This window comes from Canis lupus, chromosome 5 (genome assembly GCF_011100685.1).
Source record: "Canis lupus familiaris isolate Mischka breed German Shepherd chromosome 5, alternate assembly UU_Cfam_GSD_1.0, whole genome shotgun sequence".
NCBI lineage: Eukaryota > Metazoa > Chordata > Mammalia > Carnivora > Canidae > Canis > Canis lupus.
This window is the reverse complement of record NC_049226.1, coordinates 30,914,985-30,927,747: the sequence shown is the minus strand read 5'-3', so window position 1 is coordinate 30,927,747 and position 12,763 is coordinate 30,914,985. Positions and strand designations below refer to the sequence as shown.

The 12,763-nt window shown below is 52.8% G+C and overlaps 1 protein-coding gene across 7 annotated transcripts in view; it reads right to left on the bottom strand.

Annotated features, from left to right (window-relative positions):
- Window positions 1–12,763, bottom strand: part of KIAA0753 (protein moonraker) — a 44,749-nt gene that overhangs the window by 21,155 nt on the left and 10,831 nt on the right. For all 7 annotated transcript variants that reach the window (XM_038536434.1, XM_038536432.1, XM_038536435.1 and 4 more), the window contains 4 exons: window positions 11,075–11,181; window positions 10,356–10,418; window positions 9,753–9,968; window positions 8,075–8,285 (listed from right to left, as the gene is read on the bottom strand). In XM_038536434.1, coding sequence (XP_038392362.1) covers window positions 8,075–8,285; window positions 9,753–9,968; window positions 10,356–10,418; window positions 11,075–11,181 — 597 coding nt within the window. The remainder of the gene's footprint in view (window positions 1–8,074; window positions 8,286–9,752; window positions 9,969–10,355; window positions 10,419–11,074; window positions 11,182–12,763) is intronic.

Here is a 12,763-nt window from a genome sequence, read left to right as displayed (position 1 = left end):
AGGATTTCTAGCCTGCAGACATCCCGCCCAGCCCATAAACACCGAGGCGCGCTGCTGCCAGAGTCATTGATTGCTCTGTGACTCTCACATGGACCCACACACAGAAACCCAGGGGCTGTGGCTAACACTGGGGCTCACTGCCCAAGCGTGCTCCTTCCTGGCCCCTCGGCCCAGCCCTGCCTGCCCCTCCTGCTGTCCTGCTAGCTCCCAGGGCAGACCCGCGACTATAGTATCAGCATCTCCTGACCGACCCCTTTGTTGTCCCTGGTCACCCCACCTGGCTACCAGATGTGTTTTTCCTACGATGTAAGCATTTTAAGTGTCACTTCTCATAACTTGCACTGGCCCCCAATCTGATACAGAATGCACTCTGAGCTCCATCTGTGATGTTGTTCATCTTGCAACAGGAAAAGAAATAAAACATCTGTATTTGAAGATGAGACGATATTTTCTACATAGAAAATCCCAGGCAATCTACACATAAGTTAAATGAGGAAGAGGGTTTCTGGATAAAAGAAAAATATACGAAAGTTAGTATCATTCTCATGTATCAAAAATAAGAGAAAATATAAGAGAAATTTATCCTGTTAGCATTGGCAACAAAAACTATAAGACACTTAGAAACAAATGTAAGAAAAGATGTATAAGACTCACAGAAAATGTTCAAAGGCATTTTAAAGGACATGAAGGAAGATCTGAGTAAGTTGTTTTCATGAATGGAAAGAACACGGTGAAGTTGTCAGTCCTCTTCCAAGTAGCCTATCCTTTCAAATTCAAATTCAATTAAAATCTAAGCAGATGTTTTTGTGGATCAAAATAGGCTGGTCCCAATGTTCTTCATAAGACTACAATCCCATGACAGCCCAGATGGTTCCGGAGAAGCACAACCAGGCAGGGGTGCATGGGGATGGACCCCCAGAGGTCCCCATGCCTGGTGAAGTGCAGGGCATGGCACACAGCACAACGCAGAGTGCCCAGCGTCCATGGGGACAAAACAAACACGGGCCTCGCCCTACGCTCAGGATTGCTCATGTTTAAATTAAATGAAGACATAAATGTGACAGGAAAACTTTAAAGGTTTCAGAAAAAAGTACAGGAGATAGGATGAAGATGTTGGGGTGCAGGAGCCATTCTTAAGAACATCCCCAATACACCTGAATTAACTACAGCAGCTGCAACTTCCTCCGGACAAGAAGGTGTGGTAAACTCAACAGAAAGGCCAGTCTGAAGTAGGGGTCTGTGATGCATGCAACAGACATGCGGCTAATATCCAGGAGATAGTAAAAACATCTAGAAATCTGTAAGAAAAATCAATAATCTAACAGAAAAACAGGCAAAGAATACAAATAGACAATTCAGGGAGAAAAATCTGAAGTGTCAATAAAAACATGAGATGGTCCCCAGTTATCAGAAAAATCCAAACTGAAACAACAAAGTACCGTTTCACATCTGAGACTGGGGGAGAGGCTTAACATGACGATCCCAAGGCGATCCCAGGGATGACAGGGGCGAGGATGGACAACGGTGTCCAGAGAGCACTGAGGGAGCACCAGGGGAGCACCGACGGGAACACTGGGGTAGCATTGAGGGGAGCACTGGGGAAACACCGGGGGCTGCAGGCGTGAACCAGCCCACAATGCAGGGCAACTCGGGAGCTCTAATGAAGCCTGAGGCTTGTCCACACTGCAGCCTCACCCCTGGGCCCATGCTTGGCCTAGAAAGGCTCCCATCCTGTCGGTGTTTACACAGCCAAACTCATGCCCATGAGCACACGCTGACAGCCCCGGTGCTCCCACAGGGAAACTATGCAGCCGTGAATCTCCTGAGTCAGAGCTCACGCATCAGCACGGACGAGCCTGAGGAGCTGACTGCAGAAGGACGATGCGGGTGCCAGGTCCAGATGGCAGCAAACAACAGCGCATCTACAGATGGATACCCAGCGGCACCGGCAGGCAGGCCCACCTGATAATCAACACAGGAGGACCTTAGGGGAGGGAGGGAGGGGACAGGAAACATGAAAGGGTTGGGGGGTGCCCAGCCGGCTCAGGGGAGGCACGCTGGATCCCGGGTCGTGAGTTCGAGTCCCACATGGGCGTAGAGTTTACTTAAAAACAACAAAAAAAAAGAAGAGCCAAATTGCACCTGTTCTATTTTACGTCTAAAAACAAAACACAGGGATCCCTAGGGGGGCTCAGTGGCTGGGTGTCTGCCTTCAGCCCAGGGCGTGATCCTGGAGTCCGGGCATCAAGTCCCACATCAGGCTCCCTGCATGGAGCCTGCTTCTCCCTGGGCCTGTGTCTCTGCCTCTCTCTGTGTGTCTCTCATGAATAAATAAATAAAATCTTTAAAAAATAAATAAAAATTAAAAAAAAAACACTAAAGCAAATAAAGCAAAAAAGTTAAAATCTCTTAAGCCTGGAGAGTACACAAGTATCTGTAATTTTCATTCTTTTTTTGTATGTTCTAAATATTTCATGCTATGAGGAAAACTGCATCAGACTCCTGCCAGCATCAGGGCCTGGACCTCCAACCCAGTACCTCTCTGGGCCAGAGGCAGCTGCACAGCCGGAAACCTAACATGGGCAGAAGGAACATGACTGCGGGCCAGGACCGGTTAACACACCGCGAGCAGACCCCACACCTGACCTGCAGGTCCTGAAGCCTGTTTTGGGTTTGCAGGAACCAGCTGCCAACGCAGGAGATGGGGCCGCACAGCCTGAGGGCCTGGCTGATAGTGGGACAGTGCCACCACCCTTCCCTGACCAGCTGTACAGACACACCGCAAGAACATTCCAGAAGCTGCTGAAGAACCGCACCAGCCAACAATTACGTCAGCCACGAGATCAAGTTGGGTCACACAAATATCCCATGTGGAGAGGGCAGCCAGGGGGAGGAGACCGCAGGACATGCACGTGGGGGACCAGGTCGCAAGAGCCGCGGCACAGATGTGGAGGGGGGATCCTGCACCCGGGCTGCGAGGACACGGGAAACATTAACCAAACAAATAAAGGTAAGAGCCCCCCCCCCCCAGCCAAATGCCAAATGACAAACACGCTGAACTTGCAAAGTGGCTTCGCCCGCTCCTCGGTCCACAGGAGCCAAGACAAGGCTGAGCAGCACGGTCCTGTCTCGGGCCAGCATCCACACTTGCACCCATGCCCTCCCACGGTGCCCATGGAACCCACGACGGGCAGGCCAAACCGAGAGACAGACCACTGGGTGGACGCATCTTGACCTTGGGTCCTCCACCATCAGGGAGGCTGCAACGACCAGCAGAAACACCTGCCACGGATGCCAGCCTGCTTACTTCCACGATATAACAGCTTTAGGATTTGAAAAGTGACAGAACTCATCCTCAAGTGGCCACCAGAGATCGGTTTCCTCAGCTACAAGGTGCCTGACACAATCCAACGTCCCCTTGTCGTCTGACTGTCCTCAGGAACCAAACACACCCGCATTTTTACAGCACTTGGTGACTATCCAGAGCACCACTGACACCTGAGCCTGCTGTGGGACAAGGACGAGGATCCACACCCCATGATGACGCAGTGCCGCTCAGACATAGAACATCCTCGGCTGCGGTCACAGTGCAGTCGTGTGGCTGCTCCCCTGGGCGCTGCTCTCCTGGGCAGTCCACAGTCCAGTGCGCAGGCTGTGCCCCCAAGGACCGTGAGCCCTCAACACCCAGAATCGAAGACACCGTGGCCTGCCACTAGGAGGCCTCTTCCTCCTGATGCGCTGCCCCCGATCACTGGATCAGGGACACGGCAGGTGCCCCAAGGGACAGGAGGCTAACTCCAGGCAAGGGGAAGACACTGTCCCAGCTCTACTGCCCACTGTGAGGGCAACGGGGAACCACAGCCAGCACACGGGGTTGTGACCTCCACGGCAGAGGTGGCGCCTCAGCATCGGTGGCAGGGACAGACCGGGCCTGATTACTAACTTTCAACTCAACAGAGGAAACAGCAAGACATGAGACCTTGATGCACATAGTAAAGCACAGCACAGAAAGCCCTGGCCAAGGAGACTCATGAACGAGGTTCAAAGTTCAGGTGCGTCCTTAGTCCCAAGGAACCTGAGTGGGAGAAACATAACCTCTCAGCCGAGGGAAGAACACCCACTGCCAGCTCCTCACAGAAGCTCCCAGAAGGTCAGCGGAGCGTGAAGCCCAGGGTGGGAATGCAGATCGAGGCAAGCGTCACACAGGCTCAGCAGACCTGGCTCCATGGTGCCCAGCAATAGCATCACAGAGAACTGCCAGGAACAGGTCACAGCCAGAGCTCTGGGCAGCTCACAGCACAAGCTCAGGCCCACGATGCAGAAATCCCAGGAGACATGCGCACACCATCATGTCAGCCGGCTGCTGATTCCATAACTCAAACCAGAGCACGATAGGAGGAAAAGCAACAGGAGCTGGAAACGAACCTGTGGTTCCCCACAGACGGTACGACCATGCACACAGTGGAGCCACTGGCACAAGACGACGCCTAGAGCCAGTCGGATGTCTGTGCAAGTGGCGCATGTCTTAGAGGATGTCATGTGCAAGAGCTCTGAGCACAGCCCCACAGAGGAAGGAGCTGAGGGGAAGAGGAACCAGCATTAATGCATGCAGTCTGCACCTACAAGAGGACGTATGGTCAGCCCCTGCGTACGGCGACACCTGGCATTGGAGATGTCAGCTCCTCGTCGCGACCCACCATGTCGTCTGTCGTCTCGGGGGTGGGTGGGGGCTGCTGGTGGGAATCACATCCTGATCCTAAAATTTCTGTGGACGTGCCAAGGGTCAAGGTCAACAAAGGCATTCTGGAAGAACCAGGGGCCAAGCGTCCCAGTCAAGAGTCAGAGTAACGACGGCGCATGCACCCCGGCCCAGCGGAGACTAGCAGCAGAGAACCTGGGCCTGGAAACTGACCCCGACTGCGGACACGCCATGTACGGCGGGAGCAGCACACGTTGTCAGTTTGGGGAAATAATTATCATTTCAGATGCAAGTCCTCAAGGAAACACACGGGAGCACGTTTTACTAACTTTGGCACTGGGAAAGGCTTAAACCGGACATAAGGAGAGACGCAGGGACACTTCCGGGAAAAGATGGTAATGTGGGGCATGGTGAAACCACCCCTCTGCTTCCCTGGAGATCCCACGGCAACATCTAACCAGCGCCATCTCACTTGACGGTTTCCAGCACACACACTGACTAGGTCCACACGCACAAAACCCCCCCCAAAGAAGAACTGCTAACCAATTTTTTAAAAAAGAGAGAGGAAGGAAAAAAAGAAGGACAAGGAGGAGAATGTGAAAGAGGTGGGTGAGAGGGCAGGAGACTGGAGCGAGCACTTTCCAAAAGGTGGCAAGTACTGGCCTATAAACACCTGCAAATACCCCGTTACACAAGCACAGACGTGAAAGGAAGCCAGAGCAACAATCAGGGCACCTGGGCGGCCCCTCAGGTAAGCATCCGACCCTTGGTTCCGGCTCAGGTCATGGCCTCAGAGTCGCAGGATCCAACCCCATGTTGTGTCCATGCTCAGTGCAGTCTTCCTGGATTCCCTACCCTTCCCCTGCTCCCTCCTGCCTCCTCTCGCTCTCTCCCTCTAAAGTAAATAAATGAATCTTAAAAAAAACAAAAACTAACCAGAATGATAGTTTACACACTGAGCAGGCAGCCAAACTCCCTAAGACTGGTAACGGCAAGTGCCAGCAAGGATGTGTGGTGGAGGCTCACGTCCACTGCTGGTCGGCATCTAACCAGTCAGACCACTTCGAAAAGTCTGTACCTGCTACAGCTGAACAAACGCATCCACTATGACTCGACTCACGCCGGCCAGAGACACGGTGAAAACCGAGGCTTTGTCTGCCATTGCCCCAAAGCGGGAAAAACCCGCTCATGAAGATGCCAGAACCGGTGTAGTTTCATACAGTGGAATGTGGCAATGAACGGCTCCACAAACACACCTCCCACAGAACAGGAGGTGAAAGTGGCCAGTCCCAAAGCAGTACATCATATGCAATTCTAGTTTTATAAAGCTTAGTGAAGTCTTAAATCTGGCAAAAACCAAAGTACGGCATAAACAATCAGAATAACCATTAATCTGGGGATGGAGGTGAGGCAGGGAGATGGGAAGAGGGGATTTCTGGGAGCTTCTAATGCTCTACCTCTCGACCTACGTAGTGGTTTCACAGATGTCATCTTCTGATGACAGCCTGAGCTCTCAACTTACATTGTGCACACTTTCCACCTCTATGTTCTACTCCAGCTGAAAAAGGAATGTTAGGGCAGCTCAGGTGGCTCAGCGGTTTAGCGTCACCTTTGGCCCAGGGTGTGATCCTGGAGTCACAGGGATGGAGTCCTGCATCGGGCTCCCTGCAGGGAGCCTGCTTCTCCCTCCGCGTGTGTCTCTGCCTCTCTCTCCGTGTTTCCCATGAATAAATAAATAACATCTTTTTAAAAAAAATGAAAAAGGAACATTAGGTTACTAGATTCATCCACCCCAACACCATTGGCACATTAGAAGTCCAATATTAAAATTTTAAAAACAATTTCAAGTCACTTACAACACACATCTCAATCACTTTAACAAAAAAGAAAGGAAAAAGCAGACGAAAAGAAAATCTAAAAAATTAGGAGACGACACAAGAACATTTCCGACTCTGCACTCGGATATGCCCCTCCCAAGAGCAGGTGTTGCATATAAACGGATCTATTACATTTGGTGGGAGTGATGCCCTCACCACAGCTGTCGGCCAGTGTTACTCTGAACCACATCAGCAAAGAAGAAAGAAAAAAGAAAAGGTACAGAACTGCAAAGAGAGGAAGCAGAACTTATTTGTGGGTGATCTCATCTATCTGGAAAAACACAAGAACAAACAAAATCTCATTATTTCATCAAATCCAAAACACCAAGACCTATCTTTATTTATGCACCAACAGGAGATTTTAAAATACTGCCAATTAAATGTAAGATCTCAGCAACATAGCAGCACACCCCAGTCTCAGAACCAAGGGAAGGACTGTGGGCACCACCTGGGATCTGGGCCAGGACCATGGCTACACTGGAAGGAGCTCTAACCCACTGCCACACGCGATAAAGAGAAGATCCCCTTCAGGCCGCAATGAAAACCATGACATGAGAAACATGGAGCAGAACCAGACCGGGGGTCTCAGACCTAGTATCTGAGAGTCAGGAATTCTACGCCGAGTGCTGTCCCTTCACCTGCAGTGGGAAACAGCACGGGACCGCGGTGGGCACAGTGCGGTCCCCCCACCCTCCCCTGTCCAGCCTGTGAACTCAGGAGGCCTGGCTCACCCCCATCGCACCTGACCCGGAACCTGAGAAACTCCTTCTAAATTCCTCTGAAGATCAGCAATCGCCATCAGCAGAAGTTTGAAAAAGAAGAACAAAAAGAACAGCAACCTCCTGAAACAGAACCTGATCCCACAGGCTTCACAAGTGTCTTAACTCTCAGTAAAAAACCTCTATACACTCAAGTACAACGTTAAGAGGAAACCATAGGGATCTGCCCGTGGTTTCTGGAGCAAATGATGAAATACCTGCAATAAACGCAGATGCGGAAGAGGTCCAGAGTACAGGGGGAGCCCAAACACCCATGAGGGTATGGGGAGAAGACAGGGGGCACGGGAGCGGGGGACTATTTAAACGTACAGCGGCCAACCCTCCAGTTCTGGGGGAACAAGAGATTACCTACTCCCCATGCCAGGGAAACACACATGCCCATTTATCTCTGTGTGCCCCTGTGTGTGCTCCCGTGTGTCTGCATGTGCACCTGGCACTGACATCTACATACAGAGCCTTCAGAGGCAGAGTTCTAACCACCAGCCCTTGAGGAAATCTCTCCTGGGTGACCTCAACACCATGACGGGAGAAGAAAGAACCTGACATCACCCGCCCTCCTCTGTAGGGGACCCTCCACCTACCCACCCCAGGACACATTTTGGTTGCCACTGGCTTCTCTGGGCTCCAGTGCACCTGCTATGGGCTGGGCTTAGGCCCTGCCCCCTCAGTGCAGCGAACGTGAGAACCCAGCTCCTGCCTCGGACCATCCGGGTACCTACCAGTGGAGAGCTTCCTGGTGCCCAAAGACCCCGTGGCTTCCTGTGGAAGTGTCTCCTTCGCCACAAGGGGCCTCCTCTGGCTCTGCGGCGAAGGGCTGTGCCGTCTCTCCGAGGCCCCATGGCTGCCCACAGGAAACTTGCGCCGCAGGTCCGCTGAACATGTCTTTACCTTCTTTGGCGACACCTTCTTTTCCAGGAGGGATTCCAGAGCCTGCTCGAAACCCAGAAACCAGGCCCCACGTGAATATGTGGTCACACAGCTGCGTCATCCAACAGCCAGCGGCGTGTCATTCAGCCTGAAACCCTTATTTAGGGCATCTACCCACTGAACGGAATCCTGCACACTTTGTCCTGCAGCCCGCTCACTGAAGCCAGGGGCACGGAGATGAAGAGCAGAAGTACTTCACAGGCATCCAAATCCACCGCATGTTATAACTCACACGGTCTTCGGAACCTGATCCCATAGGCTTCACAAGCATCTTAACTCTCAGTAAAAAAATCTCATAAGCTCAAGCACAAGGTTCACATGTAGCAAACATCTCTAGGGCTGTGGTCACTTCCTCCCTGCATGGCCCCTCACTCATCCGCGCACTGAGGGCCTGGCCTGCAGCCGCTCCACACTTGCTGAAGACGACTGAACGCGGCCCGAGGGGCTCTCGGGGTGGCAGTGCAGCGGAAGGACATCAAGCTGTGGGACAGGAAGCTCGTCAGCAGGACTCAAGGAGCGTCCAGGGTTACTGAGTGTTTTCCAAAGTGGGGCAGACAGACACGTGAAGAAGTGTCACATTCCGGTGCTCCTGCTCAGATCTGGGAAGGGACCGGAAGCCCCCGGGGCCTCCCCAGGACGGCGAAGACGCATCCTCTGAACAGATCCCCATGCCCAAAACGTGTCTGACAAAAAAGTTTAAAAAGCACTGCATGACCAGCCACGCTGTCGGAAGGTGTGCACCCCCACAGCTCTCCTGTGGTGAGTTTCCCATGCCCGGTGCCCCCACAAACCACACCCATCAGGCCGGCGATACTCAAGGTGGAGGGGCCGTGGGGGCCACCAAGGCTGCTTAACGGTACAGTCACCCTGAGGTATCCCCCAGCATACTGTCCTCCGGAGTCCCTGTGGATGGGTGGAGGGAGCCAACTCTGGGGAGGGGGCAATGGGAGAGCAGGAGGACAATGTGATGGCACCGCAGGGTGGCAGAAGGGCAGAGTGGGGCATCCTGCTCCTGCCGTCTGGTCCAGGCCAGTACCTGCCGGCCCACAGCACAAAGCTACAAGCTGTCCTAAGTCTCCAAGCACCTCTTCCCAAAACTCCACCTGGAGCGCGCGCCCATCAAGGCGCTACCCGCAGAGGGTGCTGCTGCCTTCCTGTGAACCCTCACGGGCACGGCCAGGGAGTGGAGTGTCCTGGCCAGCACCATTCCTGCGGACCCGGCCAGGGGTCAACACCCATTCCATTCCCAAGCCGCCCGTTCTCACACCACTTGACGTGCAGCGTTACAGACTAGACTACAAAAGCAGCAAGTGAAAAACAGAGCACTTCTTCCATCCTCCATGGAGCTCGCATCACCAGGCAGCCACGCTGTCCTGTCTTCCTCACAGATCCCAGCGAACCAGACAGCAAACATCACTTCTCTGCTTGGAAACAAGGCACGTTTAATGAAACCTGGTGTCCAGTTCGTACCTCAATTTGCCGCAAGATGTCCACAACCACGTCGGGCACAGAGGGGTCTGTGTCCAGCCTGGCGGAGCAGAGTGAGAGCTGGCGGATGAGGCTTCCCAGCTCCCTGCACCGCGCAGGGACGGGGTGCTCCCCACGGTCGGTAAGCTGGGTGACCAGCACCTGTAAGGCCCGGATAGCTCCTCGGTGGGCAGCGGCCAGCCGTGACATCGCCCACGACTGGAAAGAACGGGGGGGGGGGGGGGGGGTCATTCCACAGTCAGAACTTCTGCACATGAGCCCCCCACGGGCACTCGCAGCCTGTCTTCTTCCTGGACAGTGCTCCACCATGAAACCGCCTCACGATGAGGGAATGCGAGTGCGTAACAGCTTTCTGGTGACAAATGGTCCTTCCCTCCCTCCCGCCCACTTCTCACACCAGCAGCAGCAGCAGAATCTACCGTTCCCTGGAGGGCGACCCCCCCCCCCCCATTAAGGACGTTCACCGTGCACATGCACCAGGGACACACATCCATGTGCCCTGAGCACATGGTGGAGCAGAGAACCCGTGCACATGTCCCACAAACACCGCAAGGGCAGCTTATGACAAACTGAACCGCGTCCTACCTTCTTGGTGTGTCTGATCTTCTGTGGGCTCAACTTATCCAACTCCTCCTGGATCTCCTTCACCTGTGTGGTAAAGAGGAAAAAGTGGAGACTTCAGCCCGTCCACTATCTTCTCCATAGGAAAGGACACAGCATGTCTTGTCCAAGCACAACACTATTTAAGTCAAGTCACCTGAAAAGAGATCAGGCTGTCCCCTCATGCACCCAAAACAGTCCCCAACTTCAGGGTCAAGGTGGTGACAGAGCACAACGCTCCCCAGGCACGCGAGGGCATGTTCCAGAACCCCCTCCACGGCCACAATGTGGAGCGAGGATGGAAACACCCCCTACGAGAACAGAGCTACAGCTAACGCAGGCACCTTCTTTGAGACAAAAATGTTGAGTTTTCAGTTCAAGCAACAAAGTCGACATGTGACTCAGGTGACGGGAAGGGAGTCAGAGGCCAACTCAGGAGGAGGCATCGCAGTTCAAATGCACATTTACAAGCATCTCTGCAACTAAAGAATGCGAGTCAGCCATGAAATGGGTCACAAACACCACAAAGGCAGATGACAGGAAGAAAAGAACCACCTGTGCTCGTGTTCGGGAAATGCAGCCTCATGAACACAAGACACATAGGACACAGTGGGTCGCGAGGCTGAGACAGGGGACACTGAGGTTCTGTGCCGTCCCCACCCATACCGCTGCCCCGCCCCCGCCCTTGGTCCCCACCCCCATACCTGCTGCTGCAGCACATACAGCATCCGGGCAGAGCGCACAGCTTGCTCCTGCCTCCTGATGCGGACGCGCCGCTCCTCATCTGGATCCAAAGCTTCTTCCGTTCTATCTGAAAAGTGTTTCCCCAAAAGTGGATTAGGTGCCACATAATCACATGAAAAAATCAGTCATTGCAAGACATAACACAGTGGAAGATCTCTAGTTTTATTTAAAAAAAAAATTGGGGCTCCCACAAAAAAAAACTTCCACGAGCCACGAAACAAGGAAGGAACAGGCCCATGTGTGGCTCACGGACGGAAGAGATGCAAGAACCTCAGGCTATGCTCCCACCATGGGTGGAGTCCCAGAACCAGTCCCCAGCAGTCGGCCCACACCACCGAGAAGCACCTTACCACTGAAATCCATATATCTCAAAGGTTTTATTTATTTATTTGATAGAGAGAGCGAGCATGAGTGGGGGGAGCCACAGAGGGAGAAGCAGATGCTCCGCAGAGCAGGGAGCCCGACAAGGGACTCCACCCCATGGCCCCAAGATCATGACCTGAGACACAGGCAGATGCTTCACCGACAAAGCCATCCAGATGCCCCTAAAATTCTTTATATTGAGCCAAAACCTGTAATGCTCTCTATTTTTTCAAAAACCTTTTACTGGCCTATTTTATATTCTGGGAGGTTTCTTTGATACTTTCTTATCTTGAATCCAAAAAAGTAATTCTTTCTTATACATTAAGACTGCTTGAGTGTGCAAAGCCTTCCTATGTCTGCCAGGAAGCACACGCGTGTATACATGGGTGCTCCACGTTTTCAAAACACGCAAAGAAATTGTTTCTGGGAGAGTCTGAGGGGCGCGCGGGCATCCATTCCTGGGGGAGTGGTTTTCAAATACCTTTATCCAAAACAAGCTCCTACATAAAACCCGAGAATGCAAGTCAGACAAAAGCCATGTTTTGTTAATGCAAGTATATTTTATGATTCAAATATTTAATATTTACTCATTTAGAGGCCAAATGATGAAAAGAATTTTGAGAAAAGCAAAACTCTGAAATCTGAGTTGTGTCTACACACACCCCCTCATGGGCGCCCACAAACCACACAGCTTCTGTCTCGCTGGGGCTGCACGGCATTGACACACTCTGGCGCCACACACGTGGGTCATGTGGGATGCTGGCTCGGGCAGGGTTCCACTAAGGACCCTGCTGGTGGTTCTGCGACGAGCCATCTACAGAGCAGCACCTGAGAGCGCAGGGGGCACGTCCGCAGAGGGGCCGCAGCAAAGTGCCCGGCGCTATGGCGGTGGGTTTGCAACATTTCTGCTATAGGTTAGAAGTATGGATTTCTGACAAAACGAAATTTTAAACTAAAAAATAAACACACAAGGGGCACTGGGGTAGGTCATTCTAAGTGTCTGACTCCTGATTTCAGCTCGGGTCCTGATCTCAGGGCCGTGGGAGGGAGCTCCGAACTCGGGAGGGGGTCTGTTGAGCTCCCTCCACCCCACCCCCTCCTCCGCAGGTGCACACCTGCTTGCTAAGATAAATACACAAAATCTTAAAGAATAAAATAAACGATAGGGCACCTAACCGCGAGCTCCCTATACCCTGCATCAGGACCCATCCTCGGGGCACAGCTCCTGACAGCAAGGCTTCATCAGGGGCGCCGGGGACACACAGCGACCATCCCAAGCAGCCGTG